The 26,792-nt window shown below is 47.7% G+C and overlaps 1 protein-coding gene across 9 annotated transcripts in view; it reads right to left on the reverse strand.

Annotated features, from left to right (window-relative positions):
- The window catches only part of TTLL11 (tubulin tyrosine ligase like 11), a 277,747-nt gene that overhangs the window by 65,488 nt on the left and 185,467 nt on the right, over positions 1-26,792 (reverse strand). For 7 of the 9 annotated variants that reach the window (XM_033427264.2, XM_033427259.2, XM_033427258.2 and 4 more), the window contains 2 exons: positions 8,287-8,538; positions 819-925 (listed from right to left, as the gene is read on the reverse strand). In XM_033427264.2, coding sequence (XP_033283155.1) covers positions 819-925; positions 8,287-8,538 — 359 coding nt within the window. The remainder of the gene's footprint in view (positions 1-818; positions 926-8,286; positions 8,539-26,792) is intronic. The other 2 variants (XM_033427260.2, XM_049710768.1) reach the window with 1 other exon arrangement.

Consider the following 26,792-nt stretch of genomic DNA (forward strand, 5'->3'; position numbering starts at 1 on the left):
GACGGTGCTCCTGAATTCAAACTCAGTTCCATCCCTCCAGTGAGGTCTAGAGCTGATAGTGTAAGGAAGCCTCCCAGGACAGACCCTACCCCTCCACCGCCCCCCCCCCCCCCCGCCCGCCCCCCGTCCTCCATCTGCTTTTTGTTTGTAGAAAAACTTTAGCTTCCTAGGCCTTCCCCAAGTTCCAAAGAAGAAATTTAATCAAAGAAGTGAGAAAATGCAGAAACAAAGGAAAACAGTCAAGCAAAACAAAATAATAATAGTTTAGTCATTAAACAAAGTCAAGGACCTTTGTTTCCTCCTCAAGGGCTATAGATAACATTCCGAGCCACATCCTTTGAGCTGTTTTGCAGATACTGAAACCCCCGCCAGGTGGAAGAAGTTAACTGCATGCTGCCCACAAGCACGTAGACCCCAGACGGGCTGGAACCAGAAGGTTGATGATGTTGACTCCCAATGACCTCACCACCAACCAATCAGAAGAATGTCCACGAGCTGATCACACACCCCGCGACACCTCTCCCTCACCTTGCTTTTAAAAACCTTTCCCTGAAAGCCACTGGGGAGCTCGGGCCTTCTGAGCTGCCTGGACTCCTTGCTTGGCCCTGCAATAAATGCTGCCCTTTCCTTCACCACAACTCCGAGTCAGCAGGTTGGCTTTACCACACGCAGGCGAACAGACCCAAGTTTGGTTTGGTAACAATAGGATGACCTTCCTCCTTCCCCCACCTTGACCCTTAACAAGAAGCAACAGATAATGTACCACCCATCCCTCTCTGTCCTCCCACAGGACACGGCAGAGGCCAGTCATCAGGTACCTGAATCCCGCTGGTCCACGGTCATGGAGTTCCATCTCCTCGTGATGTCAATGTAGAGGATGTCCACGGCAGCCATGGACAAGCTGCTGCTACTGAGCTTGCAGTTCCTGCAGAAGACAGGAAAGGACACGTCACTGCCAGATCCGACCCGTCCTGTCCTGTCTGGCTTCTGTGCCTTTGCCCGGGCTGTGCTCCCCGCCTGGAAGGCCCTCCCTCCCCACAGCTGGAACTAGTGAAGGGTGAATGGCAGGGAACCATGGGAGAGGAGGCTGAAAATGGAAGAGCTGAGGTCAGATCCTGTGGGTTCCTGTAATGTGCTTCATTAGGGCTCCAAAGGGCTGGGAGGAGGAGGGACTTTAGGATGGCAAGTCTTGAGTTGAACCTGGCTCTACCACTTAGAAGCAGATGGCTCTGATTAAACTATTTCCCCTTCTTGAGCCTCAGTTTCCTGACCTATAAAACAGGCAGTCTTGATTACAGTCACTGTGGTCTGCAAAGGTGGGCAGGCGCGCTGAAAAGAGCATGATTTGGGCCTCGGACAGACCAGGACTGAAATCCTGGCCCTGCTGCTTTTTCTAGCTAGTATGGCTGTGGACCATTTACTTAAATCTTCGGTGCCTCTATTTGCTGGTCTCTTAAATGAAGATAATAACACCCGCCCACACGGCTGTTGTGAAGAGGAGACGAGGCGGGGCATCCCAAGGCCCTGGCACCTGGTTGGGCCACGACAACTGTTGGTTCCCTTCCCGATCTCTCTCTACTTGCCCTCTTGCTCTCGGAGCTGCGACCACCTAGGCCCCTTCAGAGGCTGCCTGAGGCTGACCTTTCAGTGAAGGCCCTGTCCATTCTGGAGGACTGGGGCTTGCTAGTCAGAGCGTCTGGATGAAAGAATTTAGGCTCTCTGTTCAGAATGCAGGCAGCCCTCAGCTGGTCCAGAGGCACTTCCCTCCTGAACCAGATCATGCCGGGGAGGCGAGTCCCACGACAGGCTGGATTTGCCCTGGGAACCCCGAAAGCTAGACCTCGGGACCAGCTGTCTGGCTGAACTACACTGCATGCTGCTTTCAACTTTCCAAGTGTGTCCACATCTGTCGCCCCAGCCATGATAAAGTGGTTCTTTGGTTTCCCATTTGTCATCATCCCTTGCGTGAATAGCTCCCTTAGGAACCCGAGAAGTCGGGGGTTGATTGGCAAGCAGGATTTGGGCATCCCAGAGGCCCCTCTCCAAACCCATGCACACCCCTGACATGTGCCCACGTGTGCCCAGCACGGTGCCTGGACGAGGCTGGTGCTCCTTATATGACAGCATCCTCCCTCCCTCCCTCCCTTCTTTCCTTTCTTCCCAGCCTGTATTCCTCAGGCCATCAATTCACATCCTGCTTCCTCCTGGGCTCTGGCTCTGTATTTCAATCACAAGTCGCAGTGGCAGACTTCAAAGCACATCAGCACACAGTCACTGAGCCTCAGTGACAACATGTCAGCGGATGCAGAGCTTTTCATGTCACCCGTCACTGAGATGGCTATCTCCATTGGGTCCTGCTGGGGACCCGCTCCAGTCTCTCCCAAGGTATATTCTAACAGCCTGCACTGTTCATTTCCAAAGCTTCGTTAGGAGTGGCTACGGGTTTTCTCTCATTATCGTATCCATGTCCTCTGGACCACTTGCTCCCCACAGGACAGGAGCGCTACCTGGCTTGCTCTGTGGGTTAATGGAGTATAAAAAGGGAAACCAAACTGACCACTGGTATATAGTTATTTTTTTCCTGACAGGTAGAAATTAGAAGTGTCAAACCTTTAGTAGGAGTCATAATTTACCAAAGAGGATTCTCCATTTATCCCTTTTCCCAAAGTAACTTTCCCTCCCTAGTGATACCTGCAAACACAGTCGATGGTAACATTTGCTGCTGGGGCAGGGGAAGGAGGGGTCTGTGCTGGCTGCCGTAGACAGGAAATGCTTTAGAAGAAGTTTGATCCTGTGGGCACTTCCTGGGCACCATCTGTATGCCAGGCCCTTTCCTGCCCATGAGCTCTCTGGATCTTTATAACCACTTTATGAGGGAGGTGTTCTTAGGCCCACTTCAATGACGGGTAAGCTGAGACTCAAGAGAAGGGACAATGGCTTGCCCAAGATCACACGCTGGGATTCACATCCAGGCCTCCCCTGGAGGATAGAGTAGTGGACTTGGGAACTTTGGGGAGCAATGGGGAGGTGGCCCAGCCCAGAGCTTCAGGAAGAGCCCAAGATTCAAGAGACAAAGTCTCAGGTAACCCAGAAAGTCTGGAGAGAGGCCCTGTTGGGAAGCTTTGGGATATAAGGCTGGGGGGTAAGACAACCAGGGTCACTTGGAGACAGGTTTTCCTAGGTTTATCCCCGTGGTCACCAAACATTCTTAATGCGCTCAAACAGGGAATGTCTCCAAGGGTTAAGATTTTGGAATGAACTTTTCATCCATCCGCCCACTCAGTATAGAATTTGTTTTGTGTGCACTATGTGTAAGTGGTATTCTGGGCCCAGTGAGTGACGCTGGGATCCGGATCAGTCTTGCATACGGCTCTCCGAGGGTAGAAATGATCTCAGAATCTGGGGTAAAAACATGAGGCCTTGGTAGCTCTTAATCGTTTGAACAGTTTCCCCTTATGCTCTGGGATGCAGTTCTTCAAATGACTGACGAGTGATAGGATAAATTCTTCAGTGGAAGAGAAATCCAAGAAATATGGTAACATGAGAAGCCAGAAAGATTCCGCAGAAAGGACAGGCTAGAAACGTACATGGAAAAAATGAGCTTTGGAGTCAAAGGCACACGAGTTTGCATCTTGACTCTGCTATGTGACCTTGAGCAGGTCACTGACATTCTCTGCAATCTAAATTTCCTTATTTGTATGAGGATAAGGCGACTCGCCATATAAAGCTATTTTAAGGACTAGCTCGGTGCCTGGCACATATGACAGCTCCCAGCCTTCCTCCATGATGCAGAACCAGTTTAAAGAAAGGTTTTGTTTTGTTTTCAGAATCAAAAGAATATGGGCACAGAGGATGGAGAGAATCACAAATCATTCAAGTTCATTAGGAGCCTAAGATTAGAGAGATTTGAAATTATCATCCCCATTTCCTCTCAACAACTAGTGACATCTCATGGGAAATTTAGAAACCAACTTTTTCCACTCCATAAAATCCTATTTATAGAATTTCTTTTGTGTTCATCCTTCTCTGTGAAAGAAAAGAAGCTTATTTTTCCTGGAGAGGTTTCTGTAAGGTGAAAACTAACAAATAATCAATATTTGTTTAAAAAAGAAAAAAAAAAAACCCACTCTCTAAACATCTGCCGGGGGGAGGGAAAGACAACTTTGGTTTATAATGTTTCTATTTTTAAAGGCTATTGATATCCCAGGCATAAAAATCTCGTGATATTACTGGAAAGAGATCATCACAGAACAGGGGAATTTTCAAAGTCACTGAGGAGTTAATGACAGAGGAGGAGGCAGGGCCCCTGACACTTCCATTCCAGGACATTCTAACGCTCCATGCTGCCTCTCAGAGAATAACACCCCACAGCTACCCATTATGAAGCATATTAATATCTCCTTATGAGAAAAGGGAGTGGAAGGAGGAAAAAAAGGAAAAAGAGAAAACCGTTCTCTAATTTAGAAGGAGACCAGGATTAGAAACCACAAAGGACACGAGTGGGGATATCCAAGCGGAATGGCCCAGCGTGAAGCAAACACTCGAGGTGTGGAGAAGCTGCCTCCCATTTTCTAGAAATAAACCCCGGTTCTGGCAAACCGTTTAATCTTCAGGCTGTGGAAATGGAAAATGCAGCGTGTGCCAGTTGATGTCAAGTTCTGATGTAGGATATGTTCAGAAAACGGGTTCTTAGTGAATTACATAGAAATCCTCCCAAATTAGGGATCCGATGGAAGGAAAATAACAAAAATGCATTTCCCTCGAGAAAGCTGCCACACTGAAGAAGCAGATAATTTGTTTCTCAGAGAAAGAGATGTCTCCACACCTCAGCAATTATTATGAATTTAAAAAAAAGAGAAAAGAGGTGCTTAATTCATGGTAATACGTGCTACTGTTATATGCCTCCTGAGGAAATGACACGACAAGCTGGTTAGATAGAGTTAATTCTAGACGAGAGGATGACAGTTCATTATTTCTCATTTCTTGGTGGAAAAGAAAAATAGAATATGGCCAGACTGGCATTAGCATAATTCACTCCTAAAACTGCTGATCTATGCAGCACGTTATGAGAGATGGTCACTGAAAATCAATTCAATCGGAATGTTTATTATTTTGTTCCCTCCAGTTCTCTTCAAGGAACTTTGAGAGAAAGAGTGGGTAGGACAGTCGAAAGTCAAGTTCAACTTCTGCCGTTTGCGTGGGAGCTCAGAAGGGAGGGTCTCTAGCCAGCAAATATGTCTCTGGCACAGTGCCCCAGAGAAGGGCACTTGGTTTGATTTAACACATGGCATAAATATTATTAACTCATAATGAAGCGAAATTTAAACTGAAGTGGAAAGCAGAGAGAGAATAGTTGTTAGCAAGAGAAAACACGTGCTGTTAAATTTAGCTGGTGAGACGGAACACACTCAGATATAAATCTGAAAGCAGAGAAGATCATCTTTTACAACAAAGTTGCTGTTCGGATGTCTTGGTACATTTGAAAAGGAGAAATCTATTAACAGTTGTGCAATGTTTTCTCCATTTCTTCCTGCATCCTTCATTACTCAGGACACTTGCTGGGTGGGCACAGAGGGAGGGGTGAGGGGCTCACAGTCTGGGTCCTTCTGCTCCGGCTGCCTCTTCCCTACCTGAAGACATTGTCACTTGTCACGGTCACCATCGCTCCCACTAACAGTACTCGGCCACAGGTTGGGAATGACGGCTGCAGGACCTAATAGTCGCTAATGTCACAAAGGTGGGTTTTTCATGCAAACACTCTTAATTATAGAGAACAAAGGGGTGGAAAAATCATAAACCCTCTCACACAGAGACAGATTTGTAGCAATATTTTTCACATCATCCAGTTTCAGTCTGAGTGCATTTTAAGAATCTTCTTTGCTAGAACCACTCTCAATTCTTTTCAGGAATTTTCTTTTCAAGATTGTATATGAACATACCAGTCCTCTTAATATGTACCTCAGCCTCTCACACCAGAGGTAACACACCGGTGGACGCTATGGGCCGCCATGCTTTGATTGAACCCAGAATTATTTTCTGAATCGCCAACATTCAGTATATACATGCATTGATATTTTACATAAAAATCAATATTTCTAGCTTCTCTTGAAAAATCAAAAGCCTTGGTAATACTAGCCCGGCAACAACCTTTCTTTTTGCCACAGCCCCACCCCCCCTCATCCTTCTAGACCCCACCCACTGGTTTGCTTATCCTTCCTGCCTGCACCCTCCCCCCACCCCATCCTCAGGCAACTGAGATTGTGATTCTTGTGACATGTAACTTTTTTTCAAATCTCTCCCTCTCTCTTACATTTTAGTAGAATTGTATTAGGAGTTAAAAGGAAGCATCTGACCAATGTCTTTTGCTCTTCCTTCCTTCTTCCTTTTTCCTGCCTGGAACTTGACCATGATGGCTGGATTTTGAGCAGCCATCTTGTGACCATAAGGCAACCCTGAAGCTTGAAGCACATGCTCAGGGTGGGTAAGCACAAAGACAGAAACTGGGGAGTTGATCACCTTGTGGGGTCATTAACCAGCCCTCGAAGCCCCACTGCCAAATTTCCTGTTATATGAGAAAAAAATTAATTTTACTCTTTAAACCATTTATAGATGGGTATCTATTCCTACAAGTCAAATGCAATTCTTAAATGAGTCAGAGGGTATCACGTTAGGTAGTTTTCTCAGGGAAATAACATGTGCCTGTTGACTTTCTTGAAAATTCCCTCTGCCTCATGGAAATAATAACAAAAGACTCCCATTTCACAAACAGCTCCCGTAAACTAGGCAGTGGGCCAGATCCTTTATGATATATTACGTCCCAACCTCATAACACTCCTGCAAGGTGGGAGAGATTATTCCCATTTTACAGATGAGGGAACTGAGACTCAGAGAAGATAAGGAATTTGCCCAAAGCCACACAGCTGTTAAGTAATGTGCTTGGCTCTGAAGCCAAACCCCAAAGCTTGTGCTCTTTCCATGGGGTTTTCTTTTCCCCTGAAACTAACACAAAGCCCCTCTCAAAATCACTGTGTAAATATGACCTCAGGTTTGCTGAGATGGCAAAAATTCCTGCTGATACTTCTTCATGCCATTCTATCAGGAGTATCAGAGCGCTAGAGTTAGAATTTATAAAATTCATTTAGAGAAAAGCATATGACAAATGGTTTCCAATTCAAGACTTCTAATTATTTGCTTTCATGAAAAAAACTACGAACAGGGTGACTTTGTGTTGCCAGATAGAAATATTAAAACCAATGATGAGAAAAACAATAGCAACATGGGCTGCTGGCTGGTAGTTCCTCTGAGGTGTATAACATACAATCCTAGGGTATTGATAGTTTCATCTCCATTTTATAGGACCACTGAGGTTCAGAGACTGTCATTAACTTGCCCAAGGTCACACAGCTAGTAAGTGCTCCTGTACTGCCCCAAAGTATCCCAGAGGGTAGAGGCAAGTTAATGAATAATCTTGGGAGATTAAGTGGCAATGGTTTATTTCACAGGCTGTGGCAAAAACACAATTTCTTTGTCTCATGTTTTATCTTTAAAATTCATGCAAATTTTGTATTATACTCTATAATATAACCACATTATTTTTTTTATTTTTTTTTTTTTGGTACGCGGGCCTCTCACTGTTGTGGCCTCTCCCATTGCGGAGCACAGGCTCCAGATGTGCAGGCTCAGTGGCCATGGCTCACGGGCCCAGCCGCTCCGCGGCATGTGGGATCTTCCTTGACCGGGGCACGAACCCGCGTCCCCTGCATCGGCAGGCGGACTCGCAACCACTGCGCCACCAGGGAAGCCCAACACATTATTTTTATATTAGAACAAATGTATTAAATTATTTATCAACTGAATTATTCAACTTTTCTCTCCTGGAATTGACACTTTGGAAGATGTGGCTTGTGTCTCTGCTGTGGCTTCATAAAAGCTCAGCACTTAGCCACGTACCACTGGGAGAACGTCACCCCAGTTTTAGAAGCACGAGGTCTGAGTCCAAGGGGCAATTATTCATATATGAATAAGGACCCAGCTCAGGGTAGCGCAGAACTGTTTTCTAACCACAAACATAATGTTGTGAATACTGTCACATCCGTAACATTCATTAATTCATTCAACAAACAAGAGTCTACTATGTGCCAGGCCCAGTGCCAGCTGCTGGGCCAATCCAACCCCAAGTGGGGCCGTGATCTGGCATCACAGATTCTCCCAGGCGCAGTCAGAGAGACGGGACCAGCCAGATGTGGGGCTGGTCTCCACCCTGCCAGAGGAGCTGGTCTCACTGACCTTATGAAGGTACGAAAGCCTGTTGGTCCCAACTTCATTGTCCCCTTGATACCCAGGAACCGGATAAACAGGTTTGCCATCCTGTCCACCAGGCGCAGGTGGTTGAACTGCTTTGCATACTTGGGGAACACCTGCTTGAGGCAGATGGAGGGCAGGTGGGCTTCGGGATGGGCGCTGCCTGCCGAGGCACTGGCCAGATCGCTCTCAGAAGGCTCTTCCTTTGAGGCTAACGGCTTCCCAAGCTGCTGAGACCTGCAGCACACAAGGAGTTAATGATAGAACCAACATTTAGAGCGGGCTTTACAGCACGCAGATTGCTTTCCCTTGCAAACTCTCCTTTCCTTTAGATTTATAGCAACCTGCAGGGGGGGTGTATTATTACTATTCTTAATGTACAGACCAGAGAACTGACCTCAAAGAAGTGACCTGCCCAAGCTCACATGGCTAGGGCGTGGCAAAGCCAGAACTTGAACCCAGGACAGAGCCGGGACCAGAGACTTACACTTCCTCCGTTCTACCATCCTGGCTTCCCAATATGGACAATTTCCTTTTCCGTACTCATGACTGAAGAGAATACTCTATTATGAAGCAGTCTGGGTTTGATTTCAAACTCCTACTTATGGGTAGTAATTGAATAATTAAGAAATATAAAAATCTCATTGAGGGCTGGCAAGAAGCCACAGACAGTTCAGTGAACCATGTGCAAAGATACAGCAGTCACCCAATTCTAGGAACAGGCACAACAGGAGTTTGTAGCTTAACTATTTTCTTATTTGGAACTCGTACCAAAAAATGATCGTACTGTTGTCATTCCTGTCTGGATATTCTCTTCGGAAATTATCCTGATACTCGAGAAAGTTCACAGCCACTAACTCTCAGATATGCACCTCCAGCTGGAATGTTCTTCTCACCTCCAGACACACAGATCCAGCTATCACCTGTTCACCCTCCAGGGTGACCTGCGGGAACCTCACACCGACATGAGCATTTCCCCTCACCCCAAATCCACACTCCCTGTCTCCTCGAATGTCACCACCATCTGTCAGTGACCCAAGCAGGAAACATCTGCATGTTTCCAACCCCTCCTCTCCCTCTGTCTCCACAGCATCCTTAATGTTCCCTGGAACCCACTCCACTCTCCCCCTGCCCTGGCCTTGTCTGCTCTCTCCTGGACTCTAACAATGGGGTCTCCCGCCTCCGGCCTTTCCCATCCACAGATCCATCCTCCACATGGCACCTGAGGTGCCCTTTTAAAGCAGACCCGGCTGGGATGTGCACTTCCTACAGTTCTTTGTGGTTCCTGAGTGCCTACATGATCAAGTCCATACTCCTCCCTCTGGCACGCAAGGCCCTGCCTGATACCCTCTCTGCCCTCCTTATTTCTTGTCATTGCCTTAGACACACTGTACCCTTCAAGGCCTTGACCTCTGCTGCTGCCCCAGTCACGGCCTGGCCTGGACATAGAGACCCATGCTTGCTGGACGCCCAGCCCCCTTCCACACTCAGGCCTGTCTCTGCACCTGCAGCTCACCTTGCTTTCCCGTCTCTTGTCCTGCCCATAGCGGATGAGGGGCCAGGCGTAACCCTTTCCACCTGTGTGTCCATTCCAGAGACAGAACCCTTGTAATAGGGAACAACAAATCTGACTCCACATTGAATCTGTTACTTTTACTTTAACCTTTGTGTTCTCTTGCTTTTGCTACAAGTTAATCACTAAAGGGATGTTGCCTGTAAGCCTAAATGATACATAATGGCTGTCTCTGGGTACCCTGCCTCCCATGTGATGAGTGTTAAGGTAAAATACCTTTGTTTAGCTCACAGGAAACCTCCTGACTAGGCCCACCTGTGAATGGCTGCAGGAAGGAAGAAATTAACACATCCCCTCTGGAGTCTGACGTAACCAGGACTTTACCTCCTCCCCTTTTAGTATAAAAGCAGCCTGAATTCTAACTCCAGGAAGACGGTTCTTTGGGACGCTAGGCCACCATCTTCTCAGTCTGCTGATTTTCTGAATAAAGGCGCTATTCCTTGCCCCAACAACTTGTCTCTCTAGTTATTGTCCTGTCGTGCAGCGAGCAGTACGAGCTTGGACTTGGTAACACCCTGAGCGTGGTGTGAACGGCCAGTAAGTACTGCCCAGCTGGCTAAGAGATCCAGGAAGAGAAGAGCCACATCCCATGGTGCTGAGCTCAATACCAAGGCCGTTTTCTACTCTTTTCTTTTCTTTATTAAATGGTCTCGTCCCCAGAGCTCCCACTTCCAAGCACACCGTCAGTCACCAAGCTGGGCTGTCTTGGGACCTTCATACCTGCTTGCCTCAGCCCTTGAAGACTTTCCCAGCCCTGGCTGCCTGGCACATTTCTGTTCCACTTTCAGAACCAGCTCAGCTGTTCCCTTGACCGTGCTGAAGACTGTCTTTCATGTCCCACTCCTGCCCCTTGGATTTCTTCAATCGTCTCATCAACAGCGCTGCACTTGCTTACACGCCAATCCCTCTCACTGTTTTGTGAGCTCATTGAAGGCAAGGACCACATCTTATTCAACTCTATTTCCACAGGACCTGGCACGTATTAGGTTCTTCGGAAATGTTTCATTGAATTTGTTGAATTGGGAAAGTTTGCTTTTAATAGCAAGGTGAGCTTCAAATAAAACATCAAGGTTATGATGCTTTGTACCCACCCCATAAGCTCGTTTAAACGGGAAAGAGGTTCGAGAGAGAAACAGCATACTTGACGGCCCTACCAAAATGGTCTTTTCTTTATGCTGGTCCAAGGAGCCAGCCTCCAAGAAAGAGAACCCCCTTGTGTGAATAAAAGGTCCTGTAAGTTCTGTTCATGGTTCCTTCTAAGTGGGTCTCAAAGCGAGGACAGGCAGAACCAGAGAAGCGCAAAGGAAAACCTCTTCTAAAGTTCAACAATGTGGATGGTTCCGGGGAAACAAATGCTCCCTCCTACAAAGAGGAGGGACCTTATTCCTCCGGAGAAGCACTGCATTCCCAGGGGGAGTGGGATGGAGTGGGTGCAACTTCCCTTCAGCTAAACTGGTTTTATCATCACCTCCTTGAATTTAAGACTGTAAATAAAAGTCAGGTGGTTACACTTCAGATGAAATAAAATGTTTTCACATTAAGGTTATAGGAAGAAAGATGAGAAAAAAAGCAGCACGGTTACTGGAAATTAGCTCTTAAATTCCTGGATAAGTGGCAATCACTAACTTCAAAAGCGCTCATTAAGTTTTTGTTAAAGAAAAGATTTGGAAATACACAGTTTGAATACACTCCATGACAAAGAAAAGGGCTGAGAACTCTTCAATCAACAGAACAGTCCCACTTTCAGGATCTCATTTGCTCTTCACAAAACATGTGCAGTACACTGTTATTTTTATACCCCTCTTCCAGACAGAGAAACTGAGGCGCAACAAGGCGAAGCAGCTCTTTGCCCTGGCTGGACTGGAATTACACATCAGTTCTCCTAACCAGGGCTGTTTCCATCATGCTGCCCTATTATTCCGAAGCACATCATGGTTCACATTGGGGGCTACCAAATCCAAAGGACTGTTATTTATTTTTTGTTTTTAAATAGTTTTTTAAAAATTATAATAGTAATTCACGGTCTTTGTAAGTACTCTGAGAACTGTATAAAGGAATCAGAATCATTTGTAATCCCACAATTCAGGGATCAACACTACGAATGTTTTGATTTTTTTATCTATGTTTGTAAGTTAGGATCACATCATGGGTAGTTTAAATCCTTTTTTCTTACACTTTACATTATATCATAAGTGTCTTCCCGTTTTCATGAGCATACTCTCTCATGGACAGATAATATTCCATATTATGCCTAAACCATAATTTAATTGGCCGCTCCCTGTCAGTCAGATATTGTCTACATGGCTCGTCTTTGACTAAATAGAGTCTGGGAGCCAGTCCCCTAAGCCACGTGCTCCCTCCCAGAAATATAACATGTTAACAGCTAGCAGCAGCCTCGGAGATCATTCTGTCCAACGATGTCATCTATTTTCTTTTATTGTGGTCTACTGTACGTAACATAAAATTCACCATTTTAAAGCATGCAATGCACAATGTCGTGTAACCACCACCTCTATCTAGCTCCTAACCTTTCCACAATGATGTCATTTTAGAGAAGAAATGACTCCCAGGTAGATAGGACATGAGCACCAGTGGGTCATCTGACTGGCAGATAATCCAAGGGGGTGGCCGTAGCTTGGGTTACCTGATGAGGGGGACCTCACCACCTCCAGGGCACCTCTCAGGCTGGGAAGGTTTTCTGCATGGCACGTCAGAGGCTGGTCTCTCTCTGGTGTCCATAGCCCACATCCCAACCCACCCTCAGAGCCTCACAGGATGGGTTTGTCTTCTCTTCTCCGTGACAGCCTCTCACCTTTCTTACTGAATCCCAATTAATAACCTCAGGATGAAAAGGGCCCTCAAAGCCACAGATATTTTCATGGACTCAAAACCACAAATTCAGGCAGAAGTGGTTTTACTCAACTGGAAGAAGGCAGTAAAGATATGGCTGATATATAAGAGGAAATAAAACAAGGAGAAATGGTTATTCTGCTGGAGATAATTCCAATGATCACACTGAGATCCAAGTTATCACAAATACTGTAAAATCCTGTTTTTACCTAATAGCATTTTAATGGAAAAGTCAGACTTATGAAATAGAAGTGACTGGTAAAGAAAATATAAATCAAGCTTATTTGGGGTCCTTTGGGGTATTTTTTCTTAAACTGAATTTGGTGTGTCCTTGATTCATTAAAATAGGGGAAAGAATCCTGGAATGTTTCATCTATTCTTGTCTTTCAAATAAAATGGAATTTTGTCTTATTAAAACTCTTGTGAAAAACCACCTACCACTATTTTGCCTGGAAAGCCTACTGTTAAGAATCACTACTATTTATCAGGGACCCACTCTGTGTCAAGCAGCTTACTATCTATATATGATCTCACTGGTTTCTCAAAACAACACTACAAGGTAGGCAGAAACTAGTCCCATTTTAAAAATTAGGAACCTGAGGCCCAGAGAACCTTAATACTTGCCCAATGTCACAAATCAATGGTGGAATCAGAATTTGTACTCCAGACTGTCTCACTACACACCCAAGGCTTAGCTCACTATGTAGTTCTTGTGCCAATTTGATTTAAATCAAACCAAAGACTTTTCTTCTGATGTACAAACTGTATATGTATATATTCTTGGGAGTTAACAAAATAGGAAGGTAGATACAGCAAGTTCCAGTTTCAGAGAAGGTGCTTGAATTCTCTCAGAGAAATCATTCCCATTTTTAGTGAAGCATCCCTTCAATAATTTATTCGTTCATGAACCGTTTCTCAAGCACTTACCTGTCCCAGGGGCCTGGGCTACACAGGTGGGGTATACACAGTCCTAGCTACCCAGAAGCACATGACCCGGTGGGGGGAAGACTAGACCCATCCATAAACAATGACTGAGCCAGGTGGGAGTGGCCAGGTGAGCACCCAGAGATGGGACCTGGAGTACATGGAAGTAGGTCGGCTTGCTGGGTCTTAGTCGTGTACGTGAAGGGGAGCAGGTACGAATATGACCAGGAAGCCAGCTTGGGTCTGGGTCTTATAGGATCTTGAGTATCAGACAAGGGAGCTTGGACGTGGCAGTGTAGGAGATGACAAGGTTGTGGTCGATCTGGGGGAAAGGAGTGGCAAAATCAGACGTTCAGAGAAGATGGATGAATCTGTCAGCAGTGTGTATCCTGGATCGAGGGAGGAGTGGACGATGTTAGGAAGCTACTAGAACACTCAAGCTCAGGGCTTCTGAAAGCGTGGTCCCTGGTCCAGCAGCAGCAGCATCACCTGAGGCCTTGTTAGAGAAGCACACTCTTGGCCCGACCCCAGACCTACGGCCTCAGAAGCTCTGCCTTAGCGAGCCCTGTGGGGGATTCTGATGCGGGCTGAAGTCTAAGAATCACTGGTCTCGGTGAAAGGGAGCGAAGGCCCTGGATCATGTTCCCGGGCAATCCTGTGGCTTGACAGGAGAGCCTGGTGGGCAGCGGGAAGGCCCTGGCAAAGGGAGGGAGGTAGGCAGGCTCCTTTCCCCGCCGTTTGGCCAAGACATGTCCCCCCCCAGCCCCTTGGGGGTTTCAAAGGCACATTGGCATTCCGGAAGAAACGGCCAACAATGCCCCAAAGAAGTCCCTTAAGTCAGCCCAGCAGCTAATTTAAAGAGCTGGAGGATAAAGTCACTAAAAATAAACATAACTACCATGTAGCCCGGCTCTGTCATTTGATAAATCTCTTCCATCACAGGGGCCCCATTTGCTTGATGGCAATGCTATATTGTTTGAAGAGAAGGTGATAGACGGGTGAGGCATGTGTTTCCAAAGTGATGAAGAAAGGGATTTAGTGAGGCATCTGGCTGATGCTCTAGTCCCTGTAAGACCTAGATCCATGCTGGGTCTATTCCCACTGGCTCCCCTTCGTGCAATGTTCCTATGAACGCTCACCTGGCCGCTTCTACCTCCCTCAATCACTTTCTTCCATAGCACAGTGTCACATCAACAATAAAACACAATGGTGATGATATTGATTATGTGCCAGGAACTGCCATCTTAAAACATTTAGTCTTGATAAAATCCTACAAAGCAGGCATTATCATTATTCCCATTTTACAGATGTGGAAACCAAGGCACAAAGATACAAATTAATAGGTTGTAGACCCAGGACAGAGAGCCAGGCAGGCAGGTGCCAGTGTCCTTGTTTCTAACCACTGCACTACGGCTTCTTCTATACATGAGGAGTTATCATGTATAACTAAACAAGGCAGGTGCCTTGTTTCTAACCACTGCACTATGGCTTCTTCTATACATGAGGAGTTATCGGGCATTAAATATCTGAGAGTCAGGTCGGTTACTCGTAACATCTCATTTGACCCTGGCAATGATCCTTATGAGTTAGGTATAATAAGTGGCTCCATTCTGCTGCTGACAAATGAGCTTCAGAGAGGTTAGGCTACTTTCCAAAGGTCACTCAGCTATTAAATGGCTGAGTGAGGATTTGAACAAGGATCTGCTTGAGTTCAAAGCCCAGGCCCTTTCCACTCTATCATGTTACAACTCAGTGTAGTTACGAAACTTCTCTGAACTCATTTTCTCCTCCTTTTCAATGGGAGAGGAGTCTCCTCCTACTTACGAGGGAGAGCGGTTGGGAGGGCACTTAGTCTAAGCCCAGCACAAAACTGCTGCATTCTTTAGGATCAAAAACACAGCCTACGTGTAGAGCATCCAGACGATTCTGCTGGGTCGGGGGGGAGTTGTAACTGACCTCAGTGTGACGATATATCTGGATGGGGCTGTTCCATTTCCACTGCCCAACAAATCAATCTCTGTTTCACAGTTTCAGGCCCACACGATCACTGAGGCACTGCGTGTCGCATGTGTGGGAATTAATGGAGGCCCCCAATGGCGGCAGCAGCAGACTCGGTCTCTGCCCCCGCCTGGGATGAATTCCCGGAGCCACCAGGCTGGATATGCCGCACGAGCATCTACCCATCGGGCCGGGCAACGAATTAACAAAAGAACAAGCATACAGACCTAGTCTAAGGCCCCCTTTCCCGCAGACCCAGAACTCAGGCGATTTCCGAGCCGGAAGTGCCTTTAGGGGTCATGTGGCCCGGCCCTCTCCGAGCCGGAAGTGCCTTTAGGGGTCATGTGGCCCGGCCCTCTCATCTTCCAGATGAACGAACCGGCAGCTCGTTTAACCAAGACCTCCCAAAGGGATTCTTTTCCCACAGGGCTCTCTGCTCTGCCCCTCTGCCCGGAGTGAGTATCTTCGCCCTGGTCCCTCTTGCTTTCTTTGTCTCTGGGCACGGGCAGTAAGAGACAGTGAAATGTACTGTCACTCAGGCAGGGGAGGGTGGGAGGAGATGCTGCCAGACAGCTCCTCCCCACAGGCGCCGGCCTGGGGAACCCGGGCGTGGGCTCTGGGGTTAGTCCAGAGCCACCGCTGGAATCCCAGCTCTGTATTCTTCAGCTGAGTGACCTCAGGCAAGTCATATAACCTCAAAGCTTCAGTATCCTCTTATATAAAGTGGGAATAATAATGGTACCTAAACTATAGGACTGATGTAATTACAGAGAAAATGGATACGTGGTACTTAGCACGGTGCCCCAATTCCTGTTAGCCACTTTGGTTATAATCACCAGCATCTTCCTCTCCCATGTGTCATCATCTCGAGGGGCTCACTGTCTTGTCCCCAGCTTCAGTGGGAGAGATCGGCACACACCTCCGGGAACTCAGGAGAATACAGGCTTTCTTTAACCACTTTTTGGCATTCTGCCCCACCCCCAGCCCACGTGACTAGACACTGTATTGTTCTCTTGCTCCTTCCACTGCCTGTGGGCCATCTGGGGAATCTCACAGCAGGCCGCCCGGGGTCAAGACTGCACCTACCCTCTTGTCCGAACCTAAACAAATCCCCTAAATAAGTGAGTCTCATTATCTCGGGCCTCCCTGGATAACTGACCCTTATCTGAGACCCTGGTTCTCTACTGAGGATTACTGATGTCACAGAATCGTGCACAGAGAGGGATATCTGCTGCGCCCCACATAAAACAAAAGTTAAACTGAGGAGTAGAAAGGGCCTAGCGATCATCTCGTCTCATTTTCCTTCTGAAATAACACTGGGACGTCAAAGCAGAGCCACTTGCTTGAGGGGAGGCATCAAGGGAAAGATGGTGGTAGCAAGGGCAGGCCCAGTTCTGACTTCCTGTTCAGAACCTTGAAAACAGAAAGAAAAAAACAAAAAAACCCGACACCACTATTGAGCTAAAACACCAGAGTGGCCAAAATTCTGATTCTGAATGAGGAGCTTCAGACGCATCCGACCACGCTGGCCGGCATGGAGGAGGAATCTTTTTGCCCGAAGGGCTGCAGAGTCCCTGTTTAAACCCACCAAGTAGCTGGCCACTGTCCTTCTGTGGATGACTGGGCTCGTGCTTAGTTTTTCGCTGGATCCTGGAGGAACGGTTTTCAAATGACAAGCCTGGCCTGCACGGGCTGCCCGAGGCCCGCTGGACAGGGCCTCACCCTCGGCCAGAGAGCGCGGGGCCCGGCGGGTCTGGTCGCTGCCTGCTTTGCCTGCCTTGTGGTCTACGTTCCACATTCCTCCCTCTTTTTTATAAATGCTCTTTCCCAAAGTCTCCACTTGAAAAACACTCGTCCTTCAAATCTGAGATTCTGTATCACCTTTTCCAAAAAGCTTCCCATAGCTTCCCGAGTTCAATCAACCATGCTTTTCTATATAACATTCCAGGCTTTGTACGTCATCATCATTGCCGTCACCATTATTTTTTTCTTCAGAGTCGTTGTCACAATTATACCTATATGGTTATTTGTATTTGTGCAATTGTCTGTTTGATGCCTGTTTCTCTCACTGGACTGGAAGCCTGGAAGGGTGACACCTCTCTTGTTTGTTTATGACGATAACCCCTACACAGTTCCTGGCACTGTTCAGAATAATCGGTAGTGAAAATAGTCATTGTTTCAGTGAGTTCCCGTGTCCATTCTATCAATTAGACACAATGATTGACTCCAGTTGACATCTGAGGATGCTGAAGCTTTGAGAAGTTAAGTCAGCTGCGTCAGGGATAAGACTGGGCCTGGAATCCAGTGGCCTCACTCCAGAGGTCACATTTTTAACCCCTACGCTGCCACAGCCCTCCTTCTGGTTGCCAGAATGAATCTTTCTTCCACGTTTTTCTCTCCCAGTTACTGGGAATATACTGTCAACACTTGGGGAGAACAAAGACTTCCTAGGAGCGACAGCAAGACACTGTCTGTGTGACGGTTGTAATTAGTGGTTGGATTAGCCTCTGTTTCACCACCTCCAAAATTAGCAGAAAAGGCCAACTTGAGCTTGCGTTGTACAGTTCTGCTAATGAAGGGATCCTTTTAATTACATCCTCAGAGCCTATCCACAACAAAAAGCATTTTAATGCTTGAACACAGTTCTGCACCAAAGTATAGGGCTGCATGAATCCAGACAGTAAGTGGGGAAACCCATGCACAGAAGTCATCCTTCACCTAGACTGTAATTCTTTTTGGCATTCAATTTCATCCAAACCCCAGTTCCTCTTCTATGGTAATCCTAATTCCCTTCTGTATACTGTGCACCCAGTGAACCCTTAGTCAGGGATTCAGTAGGCATATCCTGGTCAAATATACTCCTTCCTCCAGACTTCAGATGAAATCTGCTCGCTTTGTGAATTTCACTTGTCACTGATTCGCAGGGCGGCAGCTGGCCAATCCCTGCCGCGTGGGTGTTGAATGCAAAACAATTCTCACTGGACTCTGTCCCAGGGGCTCGTGGCATTTGCACCCGACTTTGCAAGGTGATTCTGTGGGTGTCATTCTGCATGACATTTTCACTAATGTGAGTGAGGACTCATGAGGTTGATCCCCCAGGCCTCTCTCGGGCCAGGCTGCCTGACTTTGAATTTGCAGTGGGTCAGGGAAAGGGAGTAATTCTTATTGAGCCTCCTCTGGGCTAGGAGCTCTCCCGTGTACTGATTACCCTGCTTAAGCCACGCTGAGACCTTAAGGTGGAGATACTAACATATATCCCAGAGCCATGCTTGGGTTGGAATCCTTGCCCTGTCCATAACTAGCTGATGACCTTGGGAAAGTGTCTTAATCTGCTCGTGCCTTGGTGTCTTCATCTGTATCATGGGGACGATAATTCTACCTACATCGTAGCACTGTTGTGACGATCAAATGGGCTAATGTATGTAGAGCACTTAGAATCGTACCCAGCATGCCCTAAGCACTCAAGAAGCGATAGCTCTTGTCCCTCAGACGAAGCTGAGCTCAGGTAAAATAAAGTACGTACTCAAGGTCACGCACCCCCTACACGGCGACCTGGGTCTGTCTGACTCGCAAGAGTCTGTTCTCTCCAGGCTTCCTGCATGAGGCTGGGCAGTGCCCGGGGTGGGGGTGGGGGGTTCTCTGCTGGCCCTCCGCTAGGAGACTGTAATCACAGCCCTCCCCAGGTGGGGCACGACCTAGAGAAAGTCCCTCTGTGCTGATCCCCTCCTGGCCTCAGGATGAGTGGCTGGCTTCTGTTTTTACTGCTCCGAACACACCGCTCTCTCAAAGGTTACCACCGACCTCCTCGTTGCCACGGACCTCCTTGATCTTCCCCTAATTCGGCTTCTTCATAGCATCCGATGCAGTCAGCCACTCTTTTTCTGAAACTCTCCTTCTATGCCCCTGCATTCTCCTGGTGTCTTTCCATCCTCTGCTTTTCCTCCTCTGAGGACCCTTCGTGGTAGACGGTGTGCTGAGCCTCTGCCCTTGGCCCGCCTCCTGCCCTACACAGTCTCCCTGGGCGACCTCAGTTACACATGGAGATGCTTCAGGGGTGCATGCTGTGCCTGGGTGCTTGTGTTCCACTCACCCCTTCTCACCAATAGCCAGGCCCCAATCCTACTCATCCTGCAAAGCTCACTTCAAATGCCAGCTGGCCCTGAGCCTTCCCTGATCCCTCCTACCCAAAATACCCTCTTCTGGATTCCCCACAGCACTTCATTTGCACCTCTCTTGTGAAATGTGTCATCTTCTGAACTTATATTATGGCTATTTAAGTCTGCGGCTTCTTTCTCCCAGAGACTGTGAGTCTGCCAAAGATAGCATCCATGTTCGTTCCCCTCATAGTACTCTACATCTAATAGGTGATGCAAAAAGCAAACAGACAAAAGACACGCAGATAAATGACTGTGTAAGAACAGTATTCTTTAAGACAAATGACATGAAGAATTTGCTGTAATTTTGCCTGAAGAAAATGGGCAGGGTGACCTCTGGGTGTCATTTTCAGCTTGAGGTTCTATAAAGCCATTTTTAGGGTAATAATACAATAATAATTTATGGTAATAAGAATAATAGTCAGGACTTCCCTGGTGGCACAGTGGTTAAGAATCTGCCTGCCAATGCAGGGGACACGGGTTTGAGCCCTGGTCTGGGAAGATCCCACGTGCTGGGGAGCAACTAAGCCCGTGAGCCACAACTACTGAGCCCACGTGCCACAACTACAGAAAGGAAAGAAAGAAAGAAAGAAAGAAGGAAGGAAGGAAGGAAGGAAGGAAGGAAGAAAGGAAGGAAGAATAGTTGGCAAGTTTAAAAAAAAAAAGAATAATAGTCCTTCTGGTTCCACTCCTTACTAAGGGTATGGCTTTGGGAAAGTGGCTCTATCACTTAGCCTCCGTTTCTGTTCTGGAAAATGGAGATGGACAATAGAACCCCGATCGCAGAGGTATGGAGGGATTCAATGGGAGGACATAAAACAAGGGGCTAGCATCCTGGCCAGAGCTTAGTAAGTGAGAAAGCAATGGTAGCGGTTATCATTCATTCGATGTGTATTTATCGAACACCCCCCTCAAAAATCATGCACATGGGGTCAGAGCAAGCCCAGCCTCCTCCAGGAAGATTTAACTGCCCCCTCCAACCCACAACACTTTTTTCCTCCAAGAACTTTGGTCCTAACAAAATTAGATTTTAAAAAATGTGGCTAATAAATTAGGCATGCATATTAGAAATCAGGTCCAGAGAGAAAGTCTAACTTTTTTCTTTATGCAATTTGAATTCCCCCAGCATAGAGTTGTTGTCAAAATCCATTAAAGTATTTAATTTATCTTGTCATTGCCTAATTCCCCAAGCAGGCATCCAGACAGTTTACAGTGGCGTTTCTCACAGAAGTATTAAATGTTTAGTTATCGTGGTACGTTTTTTAGACGATGTCTCCCTGATGGCTCTAGAGACTCCGGAGAGCTCGTGTAAGTTCAAGTACAAGGTTAAGGCGGGGTGGCAGAATGGCAAGAGTTGTAGGGATTATGCAGCAAGCAGGTCTGGGTTTGAGCTCCGACACGGTCACTTGCCAGCTGAGTGACCTTGGGGAAGGTACTTAACCTCTCTGAGCATCAGTTTCCTCATTTGCAAAACGTGACAATAATACCAATGCACAGGGTTGCAGTGAGCACTAAGTGTAATACTGCATATAGAGAAGCTCGTATAATGCCAGACAAATTACTGGTCCTTGATAAAAGGCAGCTGAAAAATTCCAGCGATTTGGAGACACACAGCCTGGGGTCTAGAGGCCACGGTGCCCACCCACCACCCCTCCCCGAGGAGCAGGGTGCTTATCATGTCATAATGGCCAGAACCACCATGTCCTGATGCTTTCTCCTTTCACAGTGGTCTCTCCAGATGCCCATTCAAATAAATTAATCTCCCCATGTGACCACCTCACCTGGTGGGAGTGAAAGGTTTCCATGCCAACGGGAAGGTGGTGGGGCACCCCTTCCCCAAGAAAGAAAACAAAAGAGTCTGTCACTTAGTTTCCCTGAAACTAAGAGCTGAAGTCAGAGCTGGTCTCTTCCTTGGTCGTCATGGCAACGTTGAGTGACCTACCCCGTCGCAGCAGAAGCGCTCCACAAGGCTCGTGAGAGAAGTGCTCTGCTTGCTTTTCCAAAAAACAAAAACCGTGGCGAAAGCTTCCACCCCTCGCCAGGGAATGGAGAAATTCCAGTTTTTATTATATGGTTCATTTGGTGACGATGAATAGAGTCCACCATCAAGGCCACTTCAAACCTGGTGAACGAGCAGTTACTGCTTCCTCAGCCACAACACAGAGGTAGGAAGGGTGCCCTTGTGCCTCTCCTGTCGTGCTCAGGATCTGGGGAGACGTGGCTGAGGCCCATACCTGATGCCCCTTGCTACCGTTTGGTGCACAGTCTCTGCAGCAATTTCCCATCCATGATCTAATGCAACCTGAGCAACAGCTTGGGGAGAAAAAAGCGGCGCGCCCACTTTGCTGGCCGGAAAATGGGGTGCTGTGACCATGAACCAAAGCGTGTGAACACAACGTTCATTTTCCCTTTTCTAGTTCGCCCTCTGCCCTCCACCCCCTCCCCCGCACCGGCAAAAGGCTTAATCTCTGACAGCACTTGAACTTGCCAAACATGTTCAATTCTTTCCTTCACTCTTAAGCTCTGTGTAGCTTTTAAAAGTCACCTTCTAAGTCCAACGCCTGCCAGTTAGATCTACCCAGATATCCCCCTGGCCCCCAAGCTCAAGACAATTTATTCCCAGTCCATCTCCCACCTCCCCACCCCCAACCAGCTTCTTGCTGTTTCCATGTTGTTACTGGCAACTTCATCCTCCCAGTGAACCAAGCTCAAAACCCTAAAGTCAGCTGTGGCTTCCTCCTCTTCCTCACCCTGGTTTCTGGGGACCTGAACAGAAGCCCCCCCCCAACACACACTGTTCTTTTTCCATTCAGAGGCTCGGATTCAAATATTTGGAGGGGTCCTACAGGTGGAAGCATGGAGCACGGTGGTTACTGGCAGAGGCTATGGGATCAGGGTCCTGGGACCTTGCTGATCTCCTCCTCTCATTTGATCCTCTCATTGGATCCCCCCGCACCGCAGCAATCTTTTGAGGTCCTTGTTATTCTTAATATGATTCCCATTTTCCACACGTCACACTTTCCGTATGAGACACGAGAGTGGTCACATAATTTGCGCAAGGTCATCTGGATCAGCTAGACTCACTCGTAACCAACACGCAAAGCTCCTTCTCACCCAGATGTAGGTTTCTTAAGTGCAGGGGCCTGTCTCATAGCGTCTGGGTGGCGAAGACCTGACCGAGGGCCCCCTCAGAGCCAGCCAGCAGGGTCTACTCCCCAACGCGACCCTTTCTCGCTGTGTGGGCTTCAGGAAACAACCAGATAATAGCTAGAGGTCTATAGCGAGCTGAATGGTGGCCCTAAACCCCTCGAATCTGTCAATGTGACCTTATTTGGAAAAGGGTTTTTGCAGATGTAATCAAGTTAAGAATCTCAAGATTATCCTGGGGACTTCCCTGGAGGCGCAGTGGTTGAGAATCCGCCTGCCAATGCAGGGGACACGGGTTTGATCCCTGGTCAGGGAAGATCCCACATGCTGGGGAGCAACTAAGCCCGTGCGCCACAGCTACTGAGCCCCCGTGCCACAACTACTGAAGCCCGTGCGCCCTAGAGCCCGTGCTCCGCAACAAGAGAAGCCACCGCAATGAGAAGCCCGTGCACCACAACGAAGAGTAGCCCCCCGCTCGCCGCAACAAGATTATCCTGGATTTAGAGTAGGCCCTAAACCTAGTGGCAGGTATCCTCAGAAGAGAAAGTCAGAGGGAGACCTGACACAGACACACACACAGAAGACGCTACGTGAAGACAAAGGCAGAGGTTGGAGTGATGCTGCCACAAACCAAGAAACACCACCAGAACCTGGAAAGAGCAAGAAAAGATTCCTAAAGCCTTAGGAGGGAGCACAGCCGTGCTGGCACCTTGGGATTTTAGACTTCTGGCCTCCAGAACTGTGAGAGAGTACATTTCTGTTGTTTTAAGCCACTACGTGTGTGGTAACTTGTTACAGCAGCCCTAGGAAACCAAGACAAGCTCTCAGTTTCCTCATCTCTGAAATGGGTAACCTCAGAGAGTTACTGCAAAGTAATATACCTGAAAGCAATTAGAATAGTGGCTGGTTCATAGTAGGCCCTCGATAAATGTTAGTTGGACCAAATGACATATTCTGAGTCATTATGTTGGAAACTTCTCCCCAGGTCACACCTGGCTGGCTGCCTCTGTCTACAATAATATCAAGCTTGTAAAATGTTTAACTTTAGAACCCAAGAGCCAGAAAGAGGAGCCACGGGGAGCCTCTCCTCTGGCCCAGGTGCAGGGGATGGACAGGAAGCCGGCAGGGATGTCTGTGCCCTTGTGGGGCCAGTAACCCAGCGCTGGCCCATCTCCAGCTCTGATGAGCCTGTCATGGCAGGTTTTACAAAACATCTGTTTCAGGAACAAGCCTGTTGTTTCAGGTGAGCTCTAGAGATAATAGTATGTTTTTCCTATACACAGTCATGACGTGTTCACTGAAGCTGAATATTTCTAAATGTGACCAATTGCTTTTTTTTTTTTAACATCTTTGTTGGAGTGTAATTGCTTTACAATGGTGTGTTAGTTTCTGCTTTATAACAAACTGAATCAGCTATACGTATACATATATCCCCATATCCCCTCCCTCTTGCATCTCCCTCCCACCCTCCCTATCCCACCCCTCTAGGTGGTCACAAAGCACCGAGCTGATCTCCCTGTGCTATGTGGCTGCTTCCCACTAGCTATCTACTTTACGTTTGGTAGTGTATATATGTCCATGCCACTCTCTCACTTCGTAAATGTGACCAATTCCTTAAGTGGCAGAAGCCCATCAAACGCTTCAAGAACATAGATTGCACGTGGGCGGCCCGAGCGGTGTCCTCTGCTTCTCCAGACCTGAAGCCACATTTGCTCTGGCTTGTAGGGAAGTGGTCGGGGGTAGAGGGGGGTAGGAGGTAGCGAGTGCTCAGAAACTGGTCCCTCTAAAAGTTATGCTGAATTCTGCAAGGGATTCAGGTCCCTTGACTTCATGCGTATGGATGGCAGCCGTGGCTGAACGATAACCTGCCATCTATCTTCCCCCCACCCCGCCCGCCCCGTTAATCGACTTCGGTTTGCTACTGAGAATTTGACTAGGAAACGCTTTGCCGGTGCACATACCAATGATTCTCAGGCCCTGAACACGGCTTGGCCGGATTTGACTCCATTCTGGCCTGAGATAAGAACGCACGGGTGCAGCGTCCCATGTGAAATGAGCAGACCCTGCCGTGGCAGGAGATCGAGAGAGGACCAGAGGGCAGACCGGCAATTCGGAAAGTGCCGGGACGCAGCCCTACAGGTGAAGGGCAACGTGGGCCATGAAGCAGGCTCCCCAAGATGCTCCAGGCAGGAAGCTCCCCGACAGCAGACACACAAGTTGTCCACAAGCCATGCCCAGCTCCCAGTTAGCTCAGAGCCTCCCCGGCTGTGGAATCTCCTGTCCTAATCCTTGCAGCCTTAGCCTCCAGTTCCGGCTCCGGGTCTCTGCGTCCCAGGCTTCGCTTGGCCCCAGCATCCTCCCCTTCCTCGCCAACATGCCGCTGGGGTCCCGGCACCCATGAGCTCAAGCCCATCCTGGCTGACTGCTAAGCTCCCAAGGCCAGGTCTGTCTAGCACCGAAGGCAGTGACTCTGGTCCAACTTCCCCTGAATATCCTGCGGGCTGCTCCCAGAGAGAGCATTGGGGCAACGGAATCAACGCATTTAGAAAGGAAATAGCTTCAAGTCAGGGACTGGCAAGTTCGAGGTCCTCATTCTGTACAAAAGACTTAGTTCTGGATATGGGAAGTGATTTGTCCAAGTTTTCCTGGCACTTGGGTTTTGGGGGTCAGGAAGAACCCAGGTTTCCTAACTGCTGGTACAGTTTGCTGTGATAGTATCCCTTGGCTCTTCCTGTGGCCAGTGTTAGCTCTCTGCAGCCGGGCCCCCCATCTTTCTCACTGCTGGCTCTCCGGCAGCAGCTTGGGGCCAGGCCCACAGCAGGCGCCCAGTTACTTAGACTTGGCCGAATGGTTCTCCTTTGTAAGACAAATCAGACACTATGCGTTAGTGAAGCCAACACAAAGGTGTAATCTCAGGATTCTGCGAACACCTCAGCTACCAGAGGGGAGGTGCTGTTTCTACCTATAAAACGGTGCGGAAGTAGAGAAGAATGTTAAGTTTACTAGTCATGTCACTCTGTTAATTTTTTCCTTGCATAAACTGTGATCTCATGTCCGCACAGTAACAGCTGCTGTTTATCACAGGCTATGACATCCAGGTGTGATTTAGTGTCGCCCTCCTCCCGGCCAGGTAGGAACTATCAGCCCCTTTTTATAGGTGGAAACTGAGGCTCAGGCAGGTTAAGTCGTTTGCACAAGGTCACCCAGCTCACGGGACTTCCCCGGCAGGGCAGTGGTGAAGACTTCATGGTCCCACTGCAGGGGGCTCGGGTTCGATCCCTGGTCGGGGAACTAAGATCCCACATGCTGTGCGGCGTGGCCAAAATAGTAAGAAGTTAAAAAACAAAAGGTCATACAGCTCACAAGTGCCGAACCATGGATTCCAGTCTGTGCTGTTACCAGTCAGGGCGTTCTGACATAAGAACAGTAATAATATGTAATGAGATGTAATGAGAATTTTCTCTCTGCCAGGCCTGTGATGCGTATGAACTCATCTAGTCCTCACAACACTATGTTTTTCCTCTCCTGAGGACAAACAGGCTCAGAGATGCAAGGAACTTTCCCATGTGATCCCAGCCAGCCTAGAAGATGGGGAACAGCTACAGGCAGAGAGCTCAGGATAAGGGGCAAGGGTGTGAGAGGCAAAGGTGTGGGCTGGACTTCCTAGTTGTGTGATTTGGGGCAAAATGCTTAAAAAAAAATTTACAAACATTTTCATAAAATTTATGTAAACATAAAACGTACCATTTTAACCATTTTTATGGATACAGTGCCATTAAGTACATTCATACTGTTGTGTAAACATCACCACTGTCCATCTCCAGAAATGGGTAATAAAACTCTGT

Source organism: Orcinus orca, chromosome 6 (genome assembly GCF_937001465.1).
Source record: "Orcinus orca chromosome 6, mOrcOrc1.1, whole genome shotgun sequence".
NCBI lineage: Eukaryota > Metazoa > Chordata > Mammalia > Artiodactyla > Delphinidae > Orcinus > Orcinus orca.